This window comes from Triplophysa dalaica, chromosome 15, assembly GCF_015846415.1.
Source record: "Triplophysa dalaica isolate WHDGS20190420 chromosome 15, ASM1584641v1, whole genome shotgun sequence".
Lineage (NCBI taxonomy): Eukaryota > Metazoa > Chordata > Actinopteri > Cypriniformes > Nemacheilidae > Triplophysa > Triplophysa dalaica.
In genome coordinates, this window is record NC_079556.1 from 11,658,330 (window position 1) to 11,678,465 (window position 20,136).

The following is a 20,136-nucleotide window of genomic DNA, read 5'->3' on the forward strand; positions in this document are numbered from 1 at the left end:
CATATCTTTGATGTAATGTGTTCGCCTTCATGCAAGGCTGCGCAAACCGATCGGTCAATGACATTTTAGTACCGCGAGAGCGCAGTAAAATCTCTCTTTATTAATCGCTCTCGCGGTACTTAGATGCCATTCGATCGGCATACGCAGGGCTGCATAAAGTCTGCCAACAGTGTTGCTGTCGCCATAGAAACCCTCATTAGTTTGCCATATATGGGGGTTGTTTTGTTAAATACAAGCTACACATATGTATTAAAATAGTCAGTACAATATTCAGCATATATATTTATACGAATTATTACAGGGACGTACATTTTAAATCATTCATTTTTTATCACGCAAATGACTATGTCGAATCAGTGGTTTCCAATCTGAAACCAGCAGAGACAGCTGTTCAAACAGTCGTTGCTAAGGCAGCTAGCACGTTAGCACATTAAGTTTAGCTGTTATATTCGCTTAACCAGCTAAAATTCCTGTTGTTATTGTCAGCGACTAAAGCATGTGGGATATGTGCTCAGCGTTTATGGGAAACGTCCATAATTAATTGTAACATGTTATACTTGGTTATGTGTTGATAGCCATTTACGTTACTGCACTGAGCTGCTGCTCACTATTGACAGACCGGTACAAGCGTAGCGCAGGCTTTCGTGATATTATAGATCTATATTTCGGTTCTTTCATTTAATAGAGGTACGGGAGTAAGTGCAATATGGACACGAATGTTCAGAAAAGGCGAGAAAATAAGAAGTCATTACGGGTGAAGGTAATCAGTCTGGGGAATGCAGAGGTGGGGAAGGTAAGAGTCTGTAGACAGTCACACTTAAGAAACAAGACATATTTTGCATCTTTTTATTCATATGCATTGCTGTTAGATACCAGTATGTTCTATGTAAAATATAACATCATTTTTACACAGATTGTAATTGTTCAGTTTTAATACCATAAATCCCCGCCAATAATATGTTGTTTTGAATGTACATAATCATTATGCACGTTTTTGAGGTTATTACACTACTTGCATGTAGAGATACTAACATATTTATTGTTTTTGTTTAAGTAACCATGTTAGAGATATTTCCATAAAGCACAACCATTTTATTATTTGTTTATTTTTTACAGAGTTGCATTATTAAGCGGTACTGTGAGAAGCGGTTTGTGCCCAAATATCTGGCAACTATTGGAATAGATTATGGAGTAACTAAGTAAGTGATGTGGGTTTGGCAAAGTGATTGATCCCTGTGGGAAAGAAAAATGGGAAGATGGGAAAGCAAGATGTTTTTCAAAATCCTTCATTTGAACTTCGTTCCTTAAAATATGTGCCTTGGTTAATGAGATTTTTTTGCCAATAAAGATAATTAAAAAAAATTCCCATCTCTTTTAATCGCTATTATTAGTTATCTTAAATATTTACTAGTTTGCTGTCGTTGTGCCTAAATGTATAATTTATAATATATATATACACATATATACTATGTGTAGGCTATTTATTATGAATGATGAAATGTTATTATTGAGATTTACTGTAATGCAGCTTTTTCTTTCAACCCAAGGGTTCAGGTTCGGGACAGGGAGATAAAAGTAAACATTTTTGATATGGCTGGACATCCATTCTTCTATGAGGTATTGCATTCTATGTTGGCACATGACATGCTTGTGTTTTTAAAATGGATACAATGTTTACACAAGCAAACAACAATGTTGTTTATATTTAGTGATCATACAATGTCAATGTTTGTGTATGGAGACACACAACTGACCACAGTGTGGTAGTATTGAGCTGCTGTCAATAGTTTATCATGCCTGAAGAACCTTATTGTTGCTGCATGAACATTTGACTTGTTATCATTATAGAACCGAAACCAGACCAATGACTTGTCTGGGACTTATGATGTTAAAGGGAATTGACACTGTGTGTTTTACAGGTTCGCAACGAGTTTTACAAGGACTCTCAGGGGGTGATTCTGGTCTATGATGTTGGGCTGAGGGAGAGTTTTGACGCTCTGGATAGCTGGCTCACAGAGATGAAGCAGGAGATGGGTTCACAAGCTAACATGGAGAACATCATCTTTGTTGTGTGTGCCAACAAGGTTTACTAAATATTAATTACCTTTTATTACCTATCTATATTCTATAGTAATGTTGCTGAGTTTTCACTGCACATCAAAATAGCATAGCAATATATATTGAACAGTATGGTATGCTAACCTAAAGTATGTACTTTAATTGTAATAATAAAGTATTGTTCTTGCTCATAGGTTGACCTGACAAAAAGGCGGGTTGTAGATGAAAGTGAAGGAAGGCTTTGGTCCGAGAGCAGAGGATTTCATTACTTTGAAACTTCAGCCCAGAGTGGTGAAGGCATCAATGAAATGTTTCAGGTGTGTCTTCACACATGTTTCTAATATCCGCCCCTGCTCAATAGAAGTAGAAATGATGGTGTTGTAACAGCATTTCTGTTTATTATGTTCAATATGACTACAGCATTCTGTTTAAAAGAATGACTGGTGTTTATCCCCAAAGGCCTTTTTCTCCTCTATAACGGACATGTGTGAGAATGGAGGAAAAAGACCCACTCCGGAAGTCAATGTAGGTTTTACAAAAGAGCAGGCCGATACCATTCGACGAATTCGCAATAGCAAAGACAGCTGGGACATGCTGGGCGTCAAACCAGGAGCAACAAGGTAAAATAAACTACCTTTTATATTATAAAATATTTTTGAGGCTACTGTGATCACTATACACCTTAGTTTGTGTTTTAGATGCAATCTTATGCAAAATGTCTTCACTAGTGCTGTTAAACTTTTGCCCCCGATGAATGAGTACATAGATGTTTACGATAGGCTGTGTTGCACAATAGTAAGGGCAGTGACAAACACACACATGTGTACCTCTGAAAGGACAAAAACTTTCCCCAATTTTAAAGCATGCAATTTATATTAAAAAACAATGTTTTGTTTTTGCTACATTGCTATTTATGATTGGGTAATGCAACGCTTCACGATTTCTTTTATTTCTGTTTACAGTGTTTTGACCTGTGTATAAACTAATTGTAAACAAACATAACTAACATTTTATTTGGTGGAGGGTGTAAGCATCCATAGGACTTTATGGGATCAATAGTCTGGCTAATGAAAATAATAAGTCAAGCAGGAAGAGTTTTCACCTCATGCCAAATATTTAAAAATAGCAGATATCACCTTGTATGAACCACTATTGTAAAACCGGTTGGTATTGCATTTGGATTAGGAAGTTGATTTGGCTCTGTCCTTAAACCCCACTTAATCCCTCCAAAGGTATAAGAGCCAATTGATGTCAATACGTTTGTCTTTCATTCTGAAATCCCTCTATCTTGTCCCCATCTCTGAAGAATTCTTTGTTTAACTTTATACACAATCTGGTGGCATACATTACCCACCAGCAACAGAGAGCGCGATGTTTTGTATACATTGCATTTATAACTGCACTGCCAACATGTGCTTTATGCATTGTTGAATTGTTTAAAGAAGTCAACAAACATTGGTTCGGAAGCAAAAGAGCAAATGTTTTTTTTAAACATTATGGGGTGCTATATTTACACTGCAGGGTTGTGTTAGCTTGGTTTAGTCGTGTGGGTCAGATCATTAGAAATTCCCTCCAATCCAATTATTATTCCTAAAGTCAGTCATACCAGACTTTCCCTAAACATTTTTTTTTTTATGCTTGTAGGGAGGAAGTCAACAAGGCATACAGAAAGTTAGCTGTACTGTTGCATCCTGACAAGTGTGTGGCTCCTGGCAGTGAAGATGCGTTTAAAGCTGTGGTCAATGCTCGCACTTCCCTGCTCAAGAATATCAAGTAGGACATCTGCCCATACACACGTGCATCTCTTCGCCTCCACTATTTAAAACATTACTTGTCTGGGATATGACATAAAACTGAAGATTTTCTTTCATCTACTGTGTGCCACAAGAATGTTATTGTAGTGAATTTAGTTTGTTTGCTGTGGTGTTTTTTTTTGTGGTGTATTTATTTATTAAGATTCATCAATGTGCATTTAAAAGCTTTTACTACCAAGAAAACTATTACGAATATATACAGTTTAAATGTATATACTGTATAAATGAATATATAAGTGCAGATAATATTGTAAGACAATATATGATGTTTTTGACCACCTATATTTTGGAGGTAAACCAGTGCTCGAATTGAAGGGCTCAGGGGGTCCAGGACCCCCTATAAGGCATTAGGGGCACCATATAAGAGGTAGAAAATTGACTTTGATCCCTCAAATAATTAAAAATAATAATAATAATGACAAATCTATAAGATATGGGAAATTTTGTGAATACATTTCGGTAAAATATAATATTGGTCCCACTCAAGAAAAATCATCACATAGTGGGGACTCCCCATAAGACATGATTCAATTTGAGCACTGGGGTAGATATCTTTTTCCAGACACTTAACCATGTTACAGTACATCCTACCTAACCATCTTATTCATGTCAAGAATTACAGTTTCCATTGATGTTTACTATCTGATTACCTATTACAAATCAGAGAATTCAAAAACACCTCACAAGTACAAACTTGGGAAATTAGTGCAATACAATATGGTCGTCTTATCTTGTGACTTTATAAACCAGATCACTCACTGGAGTGCTGTAGTTCATCCGTCTGTTTAGAATATATGTTTAATATCCTGTATTATGCAGCTCCATTTGGTATTTGCACCCGTACAAGTTAGTAAACTTGAGTACAATATTTAGGTTTTGTGATAATGGATTTACATAGTACATGTTGTGGTCACTAGTGCCAAGTCTGCTGTATTACAGTATATGTGTTTGAGTATATACAGTTTACTGGTCCTTGAAAAACACTTGGTGTTTTGGAAACTATTAAAACATTGACGTTGATGTTGATAATTTTGTTTAACTGTAAGTATGTTAAGCATGAAAGTGAGTCTGTGTCAGTGATGGGATCTGATCCCAGGATACTGTAGGGCAAAGGGTCTTTGTTTACACTTTAAAAAAAATTGAGAATTAACTGTTACACTAGAAAAGGGTCTGACAAAGGTGTGTAGATGTGCCAACATGCATTAGCTTGACTGCTTTGTTGGCTGTTGTATATTAAAACTTCTGTAGGTAATCACTGTAATGCTAGTATATCAAATATTGTATTTTTCTATGACTTTGTGGCGTTCAAACCATGTGTACATGTTGCGATGTGAGTGCAATGTTACCATTATTTATATTTTCAAAACACTTTTTGTTTCTTTTATTTTTATGAAAGACTGTGTGTCTTGTACCCAAGAGATATTAGACAATTACCTCTCACGTAGTGTCCAAAAGCAAGTTGACTATTCTGATTTCTTCATGTGTCATTATCTCCCCATAGGGATCAAAGACGGATCACTTTTTTCCTCCTTTTGTTTTATGTCATGACATGGATTTGTCTGACCTTAAAGGTGTTTAATGGCATGAGAAAGAAGCATGAACAAACATGTTTGTGATTATGCCGAACTCAAAGATCAAGATGTTTACAAGAATGTCAAGGCCACTGCTCGAGGGAAAAAGTTAGTGGCTCTGTTTTGTGCACAGAAGCTGTTACTTTCTCCATGCATGTGGCACAATTTAATAAAGAATAAACTCAAAAAAATGTGTTTAATCCTTCTTATAACAGAGATTCCATTTAATTTGTATAATACTTTTTGAAGCATGATTTCAGTGCAATGTTCCTTATGTTCTCCTTATGTCAGATTACTGATAATGACTGCAAATTTAACAGATAACTTGTACTTTTAAATGGCAAAACTGTTATTTTACAGTATTTTACTGGTTCCCTATCTGCCAGAAAATTAACCTTTTTATATATTTTTTGTACTGTGTATTTTAAAACTATGGTAAAAAGTTTAAAACTACTGAAAAAGACTGCAAATGTACCAGATGACATGTAAGTTTAGGAGACAAAACTGGTATTTTACTGGCACCTCGTCTGCCTGAAAATTACCTTTTTTTTCACAGGATTTTTTTGTACGGTTTATTTTTGGAATTACTGAAATAAAAACTCAAATTTTATGGATTACCTGTAATTGTAGATGACTTATGTCATATTAGATGTTATTTTATGATATTTTACAGGTGTCCCTGGATTTTTACAGTTTTTTTACAGTAAGAGAGAAATGAAATGTCTTTTAAAATGAAAGCAACTCTTTTTAGAGCAATAGATTTAGTTTATTGTTTTATATACCAGTATAAACAATGAAACCTTCTGGTAACAATTTCACCTAGATTTTTTGAGGGGCCTGATTACTTCCGTGTGCAGAGAGAAACAGATGGCTCAGTCACTTTCTGACCTGGCACATATTGCTGGTAACCAGATCAGTGAGAAGCACTTTATCCAGCTTACTTCCCACATTCCCTGAATCAGCCTCCTAGCCTGCTAACTAAAACCCTGCACTGTGGCTGCTCGAGAGCACATGTCAACCAAATCACAACTAGGCAACAAGAACCTTCACCCATCTCTCCTCAAAGCACCTTATTATTCTATCAACAGATGTGTGCCATAGATATTTTCTGGATATCAAAAAACATTTTTAAAACACTATTTTATAACCAATAAGCAACTAATAGTGATTGCAATATATGCACCACCAGAATACAAATATCCAAATTATTACCTCCAAATATAAACTCACCTGTTGTTAATGTTATCCTGTTAGCTGCGGCCATGAGCCTTAATGCATCACGTGCACTGATGCTGAGTAGATAATCCCTTATATTTCACATCCATGTCAAACTGTGTGCGGGTTTGTGTGCCTGTGCATTAGATCTCTTACTCTTCTCATTGCTTCAGAATCATTCAATTCTACCTTCACATTTTCCTCATCTGAGATTGTGGATTCGACTTGTAGATAAACTTCAGCAGATGGGGTCTTGCTATCTTTGGGAAGGGTCAAGGCAGATTTTCAGACCATCTGGCCAGCAATCGTTCATTACCTGCAGAGCGTTTGGACAGTCAATGGCAATGGAGATGTCTGTCCAACTCAGACTTGACTTGATTTAAGTGTTTTAGGTGAGATAATTTAGCTAGATGAATAATTTAAGTAGGCATGGCGAGGAAGAAGGAAAATCTGTCAAGAAGAATCATTCAGCGACAAACTGCCAAGGATTACACCCCTGAAAGACAAGAATATTCCATGTTAAATATTTGTCGGGACTGCTGTTCACGGATGAAGATAAGATCTGTGCATCATTATGAGACTCCAACGCCACATTAATGGCAAGTTTTTTTAGTTTCTTTTTGGTGCATGCCATCATGAAATAATAGTGTGCTTAAATCCATTGTTAAAGGGATAGTTTACACCAAAATAAAATTTCTGTCATCATTTATTCTCCCACCTGTTGTTTAAATCTGTATATGAGTCTTTCTACTGTGGAAGAAAAAAGAAGATGTTTTGAGAAATGTCTCTGTGGTTTTGTGTTCATATAATGGAATCAATGGAGGCCAGTGTCGTTCGGTTACCAACATTCTTCAAAATATCTTCTGTTTTCTGCAAGGGAAAGAAAGCCGGTTTATTTGTAATGACATGGGAGTAAACAAATGATGAAGGAATCGTACTTTCTTTTTTCAATTATAATTTATTAATAATTTTGGAATCTTTAAATTCACAGTTTAGCTATTTTAAAACTCTTGTCTTCAACGTGTTTACATTAATACTTAATTTGTATTTGGCTGTTATGCATGTTACAACAAATGAATTACGGATGCTATTTAATTCTTGCTATTGACTAGTAAATCTGTTTCCTTTCTTTATTGGGTTTCATTGCAGGTTGGTGCGGCTGACAGAAGTCTTGCGCAGAGATTTCGGATCTAAAGACTGCATGCATTCAGATCAGACCATGGCTGTCAGTACTACAGATGTGATTTCCCAGCCTCCTGAGTGCCCGGTCGGCCCTCTATCCCCCATTCTGAAGCGCAAACTGATGTGGCAGAATGCAGTGCATCACATTATCGACCAGAGAGGAATGCAATGTGAGAGGCGAACAGCCAACTGTCGCAAAATCATCGTTACCGATGCATATATCCAAGACATCAACAGACAGATCCGTAAAAAAGCTGCGAGGGGTAATGCCGGCCTGCACAAACGCCGCTCCTCTGCAGCCCGCATCCATCCCTTGCGACACCGCAACTCCACGTGCACCCAAAAGTCCACAGATTCTCTCAGTGACGCCGACTTCTTCGTAAACTGGGGCTCCACGGTTCGTGGGGTCTTCCTGCCCGCTCTCCACCACAAGTTCAAGTCTCAGGATCTAGAGCGCCTGTATCAGCAGCACTCCTCCAGTCAGCGCAGAAATTCCCTCATAGTCACAAATGTTATTGATATCCTTACCAAACTCCATATTCTCTTCATTTACCTGGCTGTAGCTCCTGAGATGGTGGATTCTCAGCGAGGGTGGTTGGCGGGGCTCTTCATGGCACTTGGTGCAGTTATTTGTGCCGTAGTCCTCACTTGTAAAGATCTGACGTCTATGGATTACCTGCGCTACTTTGGCTTAGCGAGCTGGCTGTCTCAGACTGTGCAGGCGCTGGGTGGTTTGGTGTATGGGTTGGAGAAGGACCAGTCTTGGTATGTGCTCTTCACGCTGTTTGCCACCTACACATTATTGCCGCTTCCTCTACTGTGGTCCATCTGCACAGGATTCATCACTGCTTCCTTGCACCTGTTGGTGGACGCTTATAGAAATTACAATGACCCAACCATTGTGAGAAAGGTAAAGAAACAAAACTTTTGCTCCATCAACGACTCCACAAATGTTCCTGTAAAGAACCACAACAGCACTATAGTATTAAAGGAATAGTTAACCCCAAAATACATTTTAATGCTAAATGTATTGTCGATTTCATCCACACATGTGAAGTCTCTCTTAAAGCGGGCGTAACAAACAGGGTTTTTGCCAATCTCATATTAATCTTGAGTACCTATAGAGTAGTATTTTTTATTTTGTATCTTCGAAGAGTATTTAGTTTGATCACATTTATAAAAGATAGATACAGCTTTACGATTGTTTTTCCAAAAACACACGGCGCATGCGAGGGGGAGGGGTAGGCTGAACCAAAGCACATTGTCAACAAAACACAGACGTCCGTTTCACTCACCGCACTCGGTTCATGTCGGGCATCTTTTGCTGGGACGGCTCCATATATTAGTTTCAAATAATTTCCAAATCCAGAGTTATATCCACAGTTTATATAACATTCATCACCCAAATGCAGTGAACAAACAAACACCTGAACCTCGCGAACGTATGCTCTCTCTCTCTCCCCTCTCTCTCTCTCTCTCCTGCTTACAAGTGAAAGTGACGTCTGCGCATTCTCCTTCTACTCCTCTCCTGGGGCCATGCCGCATGCTTTTCCGGGAAATTTTCCAATAAGGGACTTAGAAAAGTTGTTATGAAGCAGTTTTATATGTTCGATAAAAACTTTCCAAAACCTCTACGATCGCTGGGGGAGTGATTCGAGCACAGAAATACTACGAAATACGCCCAACTCGTTTTTTGACAAGTTGACCATGTTAGGCTCGACCAGACAGCATGTTTAACAATGTAATGAAATCAGAATGCATGTCACATCGTTGTCAAAGCATTTAAAGTAGTGGTGGGCATAGATTTATTTATTTTTTAATCTAGATTAATCTTGGAATTAATCTAGATTAAAATGGCTCATTTGAATTCTGCCGAAGGCATTCAGAATATGTGTGCTACCCAAATAATGACTAAAAGTAAGTCTTTGAGAACGGGTTTCTCAAGCCAGGTGGCGCATTAGACCAGGGGCTCATCTCCTGTTTCCAAAATGCATCACAAACTGCTTGAGAAAGCTGTTCTACTATGATAATTGGTGATGAAAATAAATTATGTTCAATAAGATGAATTTGTACTCCTGAGATAGGCGCAGGCTCCCCGTGACCCGAGGTAGTTCGGATAAGCGGTAGAAAATGGATGGATGGAAGATGTACTTGTGTTTACTTTCGCATTAGCTAAGGGATGCTTTGCGTTTAGGTGGTACTTGAGACTGATAGAGCTCCTACAGTACATTTACATTTAGTCATTTAGCAGACGCTTTTATCCAAAGCAACTTACAAAGAGTGAGGGAGCAACAAGCGACCTGTCATACAGGAGCCATAATACATTAGATCTCCATACAAAGTTACTGGTTTCAACTAAAGCTAGACCACTACCTGTTGAGAGAAAGTGTTTTTTTTAAACCAATTCCGCATTGCACAAGGTGCAAACAACCTCAGTCTTGTCGATGTTTCCATTGGGGAGCTTCTTAAAAATACATTTTCCCTGAAGCAAACCCGGCGGCTTCATAGCTGCATCCATGTTAGCACGTCACGTTTGATGCGGTAATTTCACAGTAACGTTATGTTGTGTTCAGACCAAACGCGAATGGCGTGTCAAGCGCGAGTGATTTATTTGTTAATGCAAAGAGCCAATAGACCTACTTGCGGCGCGAATCGCGCAAATGAAGCCCTGGTTATGAGATGATGAGGCGGCGCGAATGACGCGAATCACGCAAGTTAAAAATCTCGTTCTCGCCCCCTACAGTGCAGTTAAGCTGGTATACATCTGCGCTAAAATATCAAGGTGAAAGTCATCATAGCTTGCGTAGTATAGACCCAGCTCCCAACCCAACTTTGAGAATAGATTAACGGTGACATTTTTTTTATCGCGCGATAAGAGTCTCACTGCGTTAACGGCCCACCACTAATTTAAAGCATTCCATTTTCAAAGTCAATTCCTCATAAATGGACACATGAAAATTTAAATATAGAAGCTATTTTATATTTAATAAAGAGTCAAATCTTCTCCATTTGTTTGGTATTGTTGCTTCTTGTATGTAAATTTTTATTCACAGAAATCCTCCAAAGTATGTTGTCTCTCAAAAACGTGCATCCTAAGCTAAAAGCTAAAATCACTGATATTTATCATTGGTTTGGTTCTCAGTGAACCTTAAAAGTTATCAAATGTGCTTAGAATGAACTGTGAATCACTTAAAACAATCCACCAAATGCATGCACTCCAAATTTTGAATAAAAACCAAACAGACTTCTTAGATCATCAGGATCAAGTCAGTAAGAGATAACAAGGGTTCACTCAAAACAAGGTGAGTCAGCGTTTAGCCATTACACCACCCATAGCTGGAATCTGCTTCCAGAAGATATCAGACGTTCACCAACAGTAGCTACTTTTAAATCCAGATGTGAAAACACACTTGTTTAGCTGTGCATTCACAACCTGAGCACTGTGATGGTTTACATCAATTGCACTTCTATTTCTAATTAATTTTTATTTTGCTCTTATTCTTTTTATATATACACTCACATTTTTAAATTAATTTTATTGCTGTTTTATTGTTTCTGAAAATCTAAAGTATTTGTGATCTTAAGTCATTTGCATTTTAAAGATACGTCTTATTTCTATCTGTCAATCATTTTATGTAAAGCACTTTGAATTGCCCTTCTGTATGAAATACTTTCTCTGTTTTCAAGTGTTCCCCTTGTTTCTTTCAGTTAATGGCAAAAGGTATTTTGTACATGGGTATGAACACTGCAGGGCTGTTCATTCATTACCTCTCAGATCGTGCCCGAAGACAGGCCTTCCTTGAGACACGGCGATGCATCGAGGGACGTGTCAGGATGGAGCGAGAGAACCAAAGACAGGTTCAGAGGCAGTAGGCTTTTTATCATGTGTTACATCACAGTTTAATGCAAATCCCGACTCCAGAAGTTTTATTCTCTGAATATATTTATAACTTAAAATATTTTCTGTGCACTATCTAAAGAATTGGATCATTTTGCCTTAGGAACGATTGCTGATGTCCATACTTCCCCGATTTATTGCCATGGAGATGATTTCTGACATGACTGCCATAGATGATGAATTGCTCCCACAACAGTTTCACAAGACCTACATCCACCAATACAAAAATGTCAGGTACACAATTGAATTTAGGTCATACAGATGATGTTTGAAATAAGAAATACGCATCTGTTGTTGGTTTATTTGTGTTTTTCTATCTCAGTATCCTGTTTGCTGATATTAAAGGCTTCACTTCTCTCTCGATGACCATGTCGGCTCAGGAACTGGTCCGCACACTCAACGAGCTGTTCGGTCGATTTGATCGCCTTGCAGAGGTGAGAGAGATTCACCTTTTGAGACTTTCAGACTGGAGACTTTGCTTAGAGCTGTCAATCCATTAAAACATCCATTAAAACATGTAATTGAATTAATTACATGACGTGCTTTCAATTTGCTGTCACACATTATCAAATTTTAGGAGTATCACTGCATGAGGATAAAGATTCTGGGAGATTGTTATTACTGTGTGTCTGGAGTCCCAGAGCCTCAAACGGCACATGCTCGTTGCTGCGTGGAGATGGGTCTGGCCATGATCAACACTATACGGTGTGTGTCAACATAAGAATTATTGTTGCTCTAAATCTGTTGATATAGAATAAATATATATTTCGAAAGAAGACAACATAGACCATTTTGCAAGACATAAACAACTCTGTTCTGTTGGATTCAAAAACTGAAACAGGAAGTGCTTCTGGACCAGTGTTGTTTACATCATGTAATGGTCTATAGGTAATACTTAATCAATAAATGTTTACACTTTCTCACTATTCCAGATATGTACGCAAAGACTTAAAGACAGATGTTGATATGCGTATCGGGATCCACTCTGGCTCGGTTCTGTGTGGGGTTTTGGGACTTCAGAAATGGCAGTTTGATGTGTGGTCTTGGGATGTAGATGTTGCCAACATGCTCGAGGCTGGAGGCATTCCGGGGCAAGTACACGAGATCATTAGCAATCGCAACATTATGTAACTTGTACACATTAACATAAAAGCAATTTACAACGGAATAATAACACGAGCTGTGTAATATTAGGAGGATTCACATATCACAAGCAACCCTGGACTGTCTAGAGGGCGTATATGAGACTGAAGAGGGCCAAGGCCATGAGCGAAATGAGTTTTTACGCAAACATAAGATCGATACGTTTCTGATCTGCCATACGCCGCAAGAAAACAAGGAGCCACCCAAAGCTAGGAGGACCAGCAAGGACGAGACTTCGTGGAGTGCTGAACTTCCCTTTGACAACATCATTGGCATGAACTGCGTGAGTGCTATCAACTTTCATTAAATGCTTGAAATACACATTGAACCTGAAAAATGAGTGAAGAATTCACAGAATGACATAGTCTGGAACTTTTTGAAAGACTTGAGAACTTTACATTATCAAGAAATGTAACCCTTTTTGTTAGTCATAGGCTATAATTCTAATATGTTTATTAAAAATTAAAAATGTAAGTGCATTTACATTGGAAGTCTATTGAGCAAGCAAACATGTTATTTATTATTAGAGCTGCACCGATACTAAATTTCTCCACTGATACTGATTGCCGATTATTCAGTGATATCTGCATATACCGAATCTGAAAATGAAAGTTATATTTCCTTACTTTCTGAAGTATGAATTCATGTGACTATTTATATTGAACATCAAACTGGTGATGTTTCTTAATATTTTCTACACACAGAGCACAAATTCATTGAGCACAAATTCATTGCATGTCTCGGCTTTGATCTTAGGCTGTTTTTGAACTATCAACCGATACGATCGTTGGCCGATATATTTGTGCATCACCTTTATCATCAAATAATTATATCGTATGATGCCATCTTTCAGATCTTAGCTACTTTCACCAATGGCTCACTGGTGCAGCTGCCCAATCATATTACAGCTTACTGTGCCAGCTCTCGAGAGATCAACAAAAGAATCAAGCAGGCCATCGAGGTGCGCAGCAGTGAGCGAATGCGCAAAGAACACATCACACCGTTCACACTGGTCTTCAAAGACGCACAAATCGAGGGCAAGGTGGGAACTTTGCGTTGGGTCCTACTTGCTTAGAAGCGCATAAGCACCCATGATTTGTGTGTGACTGATAGTCGACTGCTTATATAATGTACAAGTGTTTTTCAGTTTTCTCAGATGCGAGATGAGATGTTCAAGTCTAATTTAGCCTGCTCCTTCCTCATGCTCCTCTTCATCATGGCTGTTCAGGCCCTGATTCCCTCACCACAGTGAGGCATTCTCATGGTCTTGTCTATACTTTAGTTATTTATTTTAAGTGTGACGGGATTATATTGAATAAGAACTCTTTGTGTGTGTCACCCACAGAATCTCTCCAATGCTAGTCCAGTTTTTAGTATTCTTGTTTGCCTACTTGCTGTTGCTTCTGGTAACACTGGCTGAGGAGTTTAAGTGCTCTCCACTGTACCTTCAACTTCTGTGCTGCTGGATTCACGAGACCAAGAGCATCCGTAACCTGCTGACCCTCACTGCTATTACTATTAACTTCGGTGTGGCCTCCTCTGATATTGTAAGTGCCATTTTAAACGGATTGCAGATGTTTTGCATTTACTTTTCGCACAAGTTAAAATGGATCTATAGGTCGTGTTGGTTATTTCATTGGACAGTTGTGGTGTAACACACTTGAGGTGGGTGAGGAGAACCACAAAAGCTCTGAGGACCAAAGCACTCATTGGCCTGTGAACATCTGCACCCATCCTGAGGTACAGCAGCTACTAAATGAAGCATTGTAACTTATGTGTCAAAAGAAGCACCCACCGATTTTTGTCAATCGTTTTGTCTGCAGTTCTTTGTCTTGAGTGGTGTGGTTGCCATGGTGACGTGTGCAGTGTTTCTAAGGCTCAGCTGCCTGTTGAAGCTGGCTGTACTGATGTTAGTCATTGCTGTTTACACATACCTCATTGAAGTAGCCTTCCATGTGCTCTTTATCCGCCAAAACCAAAATGGCCAAATTCAAAGGTATTTTTACATTGTACTTGTTTTGTTAAACCACTTTTTGTTTTGCGTGGCCCTGTTCTGATGTTCATATTTGTGTTTTGCACAGATCCCAGTACCTCAAAAAAAAAAGCATCTCTGTGCTGCTAATGGCTATGTTTGTCGTGGTTGTTCTTTATAACAGTAGACAGGTATTGTATACAAATATTATGTTATTATTTAGTGTTAATCATATATGTAACATAAATTCAACTTTTATAATAATTTTACTGCTATACACTACCAGTCCAAAGTTTTGAAACACTTGACTGAAATGTTTTTAATGTTCTTAAAAACAGCTGTGCGTGCACCGGTCCCCGCATCTCCCTCGGAGGAGTTCGGGAGCATAAAAGGCTGCCGGTCTTTTACTTCCAGGTTATTGTTTGTTAAATGGAAGAAGTTTAATACATTGATTGAGACAGTGCCTATCCTTGCAGCTGATATTAAATGAAAACTTAAAACATGTCCAGGCCCGGTCCTCTCTCGCCGGCAGTCCTGTCGATTCGTCCTTTTATGCTCACGAACTCCACCGTGGGAGATGCGGGACTGGTGCGTGCACAGCTAATTTCCACTATCACTCACGCCACCGGCTGCCACACGGCTCCCGTCCCGTCTTCATCGCTACACAAACCTTTGACTGGTAGTGTATATTATGTTATCATTTATAACAATTAATTAGTTAATAAACATTTAAATTACGAACGGCAGTATTATAGATGTAACATCATTTATAGTAATTTATGCTACTATTGTACTACTGCTGAACTGCTGATTTTGCTATTAAGATATATTTTAACAAATATATATATTGGTTTCATTGGTGTTTAGAACATGTACAGAACATTTTATTGAAAATCAATCATAATTGCTGTCCCTCATGCGTTCACAAAACATAGTAAAGATTGATGAAAATTCTTTGACATTATCAAGAATGTGAGAAATGTAGTTTTCAAATGCTCAAATGTCTAACTCAGTTCACTAATTCTTAATAATATCTGGTGTTTACATACAACTTTCAATGTTCAAAGTGTATTAGTATATTTGGAAACTGACATTAAACAATATAACTAAATGCTGTAAAACTACAGATCTTAACTGCCATACTTAAAAGGAAAAATAATACACTTAAAATTTGATGTATTCAAAGGTCATTTTAATGTTTCATATAATAAAAGTTTTCTCTGCTCACAGTTAGAAACTACAGCCAGGCTTGACTTCCTGTGGCGTCTGCAGGCCAGACAGGAAGTGGAGGACATGAAGGAACTGAGGGAACATAACGAGTGTTTGCTCTATAACATCCTCCCTGCCCATGTTGCTCGCCACTTTCTTGAGAGAGACAGGAACAATGATGTAGTTGAGAGCTTTACCTATAGATGACTGGGAGAAATGGGAACATGTGTTTTTTTTAAGTCAGACTATGGTAGTTTCAACTTTGAAGCTTAATAATGTAACACTTGAAAGAGAGAAAGTGAGTAACTGTATAATCTATATAGTATGTATCGTATATTTTAATGTCATTTTATCAGACATTCAAACCTCACAATTTAGCATATAAAATAAACATATCCAGCTATTTGTTTTCAAACTTATAGGGAAACTCCGCCGAAAAATGACAAGAGATAGTTTTGAAGAGATCCAGGAGCTTTGTGACCATACAGCAACGTAACTGACATTCAAAGTGCAGAAAGCTCCTGGACCTAAAACTATCCTAATTTGTGTTCCAAAGATGAACGAATGTCCTATAGGGTTTTTGAACGAGTTGAGGGCGAACTGTAAACCCAAATACTCGAAATAATCAAACAGATTAAGTAATGTAAACTTAATTGTTTAAAAAGTTCTACTTACTTAAATAGTTTAAGTGCAATTGGTTGAGAAGGATTTCCAGTTGCCAGCATGCTTTACGTCTGTTTGCATTAGGAGAGTAAATTTTTTTTTACCGTAAAATTAAGAAATACGTAAATTTAAGTTAAACTTAAATAAATTAAATAGAAATAAAAACTTAAATAATTCCATTAGAAGGATGAATGAAATATTTCATACTAATATACACTTCCTAAGACTTATTAAGAACTTTAATTTAACAGTAATCAAAATTTGATAGTTCTACTTACTTAAACCAAATGCCTCTCAAATTATTTTTATTTTTTTGAGTATGTCAACTTATTCATTTACAATGTGGCAGAATTTTCATTTTCGGCGAAGTTTCACTTATATAATAATAGATAATTTAAAGCACTCTTCCGTCATGTATTAATACAAATGTTGTTATTGAACAATATTATCAAAAATACGGTATTTTCTTTGCATTTTTTCTTAAAGGATCTATTCTCTGAATCATTTGAGAGAGTCGGGGTGATGTTTGCTTCCATTCCAGACTTCACCGATTATTATGAGAAGAAAGAGATGATTCATCAAGACGTTGAGTTTCTACGGCTTCTTAATGAGATTGTCGGTGACTTTGATGAGGTACGTAGATTTAAGAAAGCATCTCTATCTCATACCTACAGTATGGGCTATAGCAGTTTACACTACTGTACCTAACGGAATGTCTTTCAAATGCACACATATTTTTAATTCTTCAACATTATGATTGAATAATTACATTATAATTCGTTTTCATCCCCAACAAGTTGTTAGAAGAGCCTTATTTCCAGGAGATTGAAAAGATCAAAACCATTGGCAGCTGCTACATGGCTGCATCTGGCTTGTCTCCTGAAAAGCAGGTATGTCCTACCCTAACATGTTATTTAAAATACAACTTTATTACTTATAGTTAAAAGGATAAAATATCAAAATGAAAAATCATGTTTTAATTATAAAATATAATTTTGATATAAATCCTTTTTTTTTCAAATATTTATAAGATGCATAATATACTGTATTTTTGACCATACTGGTATCAGCCAATATATAAAAATGAATATATATGAATGAACTCATATGTAAATACCTTTTAAAATACACTCCCCGTCCAAAAAAAGTCTCACACTCAAATGTTTAGTTGGAATGGGGTTAAGGTCTGGACTTTGTGGTGGCAAATCCATGTGTGAAAATGATGTCTCATGCTCCCTGAACAACTCTTTCACAATTTGAGCCTGATGAGTCCTGGCATTGTCATCTTGGAATATGCCCGTGAGATCAGGGAAGAAAGAACCCATTGAAGGAATAACCTGGTCATTCAGCATATTCAGGTGGTCAGCTGACCTCATTCCTTGGGCACATGCTGAACCGAGACCTCCAATCCAATATGAGGCTCTTACCTATTTGCTTAGTTAAATCCAGGTGGTGACTTTTTTTGGGACGGGGAGTGTATACATTTATGTTTGTTTAAAAGCACATTTGTATTGTTTGTTGTAGGAATGTGAAGAAGAGTGGGCCCACCTCAGCACATTGGTTCTGTTCGCTTTGGCCATGCAAGAGACACTGAAAGAAATAAACAAACGTACCTTAAACAATTTCCAGTTGCGCGTTGGTAAGATTGTGCTCTAATTATATCACCTCCACTGTTGACAAGTAAAAAATATACTGCCAATAAATGTGTGTTAAAATTATATTATTTTCCAAATAATTTTTTCATATGCTTGTTTGGTGAAGTCCGAGACAGACAACATAGTCATATTTAATATCAGTGCGGTTACTTTTATTTCATTGTTGGCACATCTTTTATTTTTATGATTTATGATTATACTTTACTATTACAAAATCTTTTTCATCCTATAGGTATTTCTCACGGGCCTGTAGTCGCTGGAGTGATTGGAGCCACCAAGCCTCAGTATGATATCTGGGGAATGACTGTGAATCTCGCCAGCCGAATGGACAGCACAGGGCTCAAGGGCCGTATTCAAGTCCAAGAGGCCACGAGCCGTATCCTGGCTGACCACGGCTTTGTGTTACAGCTTAGAGGAGATATCTACGTTAAAGGGGTCAGCGAATGGCGGGGAGGGGTCCGCACGTACTTCGTCAGTAGCAGAGATCAGAGTTCCAACTACGCTGAGAGAAGCACCAGCAGAGGGATCTCTCACGGAAGGAACACTCTCGCCGCTATGGTATTTAACATGGTGCTGGCTCGCAAGAAAGAGGAGGCACGGGAGGCCAACGGAGGCTTTCATCTTATGGAGATGTCATGAATTTTATAGACTGACCTAGAACTGGACAACATTCATTATTTAATTCCTCTTTTAGAGACTTCTGTGTCTCTCTCATTTTTCATTGCCTTCAAGATATTCAGTGTATGTTTTTCTTTATGAATTTTCATTGTTATACAAAGGTTTCTTATATAGTCATCTTCAAGCGTTTATGAAATGCCTGTCCTGAGCTGTGTCTCATTTGCTCTTTAGTTCCCATGTTGTGAATTAGTATATATCAGTATAATCAGGCTATAGTAAACGCATACTTGGGTACCACATGGGCTGTTGTTTGTTAAGCATTGAGTCACTGTAAGTTATAAAAAGATTGTGAGGTCTTTGTTTGAGATACTATAAGGGATACATTGTGGGAACTGTTGGTATAAATTAACCTGGAAAATGTCCATTTGACCCAGCTATGGTTTGCAACAACTAAACTTTTTTTAAACTGTAGAATGAATAATGAACTTAATTGGATATTGAATTTTTCCTGGAAGGATTTCTCATGCCAAGATTTAATAATTTTATATGGCCAAAATAAACAGCTTTTAATGAATCATCAAACTTTTCTTCTTGTCTCCAGTCATTGCCATTTCACTTTTATTATTACACAAAAACATGACAAAAAAATGACAGGATTACTGTTCCAATATAAGGGATGGTCTTTGAGAAATGTAATGACAAGACAGAATTTTTATTTTGGGGTGAACTGCCCCTTTAATACTACTTTCAAGTTGTTCCAAATCTGTATACATTTCTTTGTTCTGATGAACACAGAAAGATATTTGTAAGAATGTTTTAATCAAAACTGTTCTTTGACCACCAGGAAAAATTCCAATGGTAATCAAAAGTGCCATAGAAACTGTTTGTTTTATTACATTTACGCATTTGGCAGACATTACATTGCATGACACTATACATTTGTTTTTGAATATGTGCAATCCCTGGGATGGAACCCATGACCTTGGCGTTGCTAACGCCATGCTCTAGACTGAGCTACAGGAAAGATGGGAATTATACATTCAAAATATCTACTTTTATGTTCAACAGAACAAAGAAAGTGCTCTTACTATAGTAGTCAATGGTGGCCAAGAACTGTTTGGTTACAATTATTCTTACA

General features: G+C 37.5%; 2 protein-coding genes across 2 annotated transcripts; both read left to right on the plus strand.

Moving 5' to 3' along the window:
* The first annotated feature begins 312 nt into the window (after positions 1 to 312).
* On the plus strand, positions 313 to 5,622 carry dnajc27 (DnaJ (Hsp40) homolog, subfamily C, member 27). The gene is made up of 7 exons (XM_056768121.1): positions 313 to 793; positions 1,117 to 1,199; positions 1,548 to 1,617; positions 1,920 to 2,084; positions 2,253 to 2,375; positions 2,518 to 2,678; positions 3,703 to 5,622. The coding sequence occupies exons 1-7, from the start codon at positions 707 to 709 to the stop codon at positions 3,833 to 3,835; spliced, it is 822 nt and encodes a 273-aa protein (XP_056624099.1). The 5' UTR covers positions 313 to 706; the 3' UTR covers positions 3,836 to 5,622.
* Positions 5,623 to 7,877: 2,255 nt separating this feature from the next.
* Positions 7,878 to 19,474, plus strand: si:ch211-132f19.7 (adenylate cyclase type 8). Its single transcript, XM_056768120.1, has 18 exons — positions 7,878 to 8,750; positions 11,549 to 11,698; positions 11,842 to 11,972; positions 12,061 to 12,172; positions 12,316 to 12,443; positions 12,671 to 12,829; positions 12,933 to 13,164; positions 13,735 to 13,923; positions 14,029 to 14,129; positions 14,227 to 14,428; positions 14,526 to 14,621; positions 14,705 to 14,877; positions 14,963 to 15,044; positions 16,084 to 16,242; positions 17,212 to 17,358; positions 17,523 to 17,615; positions 18,250 to 18,364; positions 18,613 to 19,474. Exons 1-18 carry the CDS (start codon positions 7,878 to 7,880, stop codon positions 19,017 to 19,019), a joined length of 3,549 nt encoding a protein of 1,182 aa, XP_056624098.1. The 3' UTR covers positions 19,020 to 19,474.
* The last annotated feature ends 662 nt before the right edge of the window (positions 19,475 to 20,136 follow it).

Bases quoted from the DNA above. Each gene is read 5' to 3' on its own strand.
- si:ch211-132f19.7 (XM_056768120.1), top strand. From the start codon at position 7,878: ATGGCTGTCAGTACTACAGATGTGATTTCCCAGCCTCCTGAGTGCCCG. The intron at 14,878-14,962 runs GTATTTTTACAT...TGTTTTGCACAG, and splicing joins CAAAATGGCCAAATTCAAAG to ATCCCAGTACCTCAAAAAAA. The intron at 16,243-17,211 runs GTAGTTGAGAGC...TTTTTCTTAAAG, and splicing joins AGAGAGACAGGAACAATGAT to GATCTATTCTCTGAATCATT.
- dnajc27 (XM_056768121.1), top strand. From the start codon at position 707: ATGGACACGAATGTTCAGAAAAGGCGAGAAAATAAGAAGTCATTACGG. The intron at 794-1,116 runs GTAAGAGTCTGT...TATTTTTTACAG, and splicing joins GGAATGCAGAGGTGGGGAAG to AGTTGCATTATTAAGCGGTA. The intron at 1,618-1,919 runs GTATTGCATTCT...TGTGTTTTACAG, and splicing joins GACATCCATTCTTCTATGAG to GTTCGCAACGAGTTTTACAA.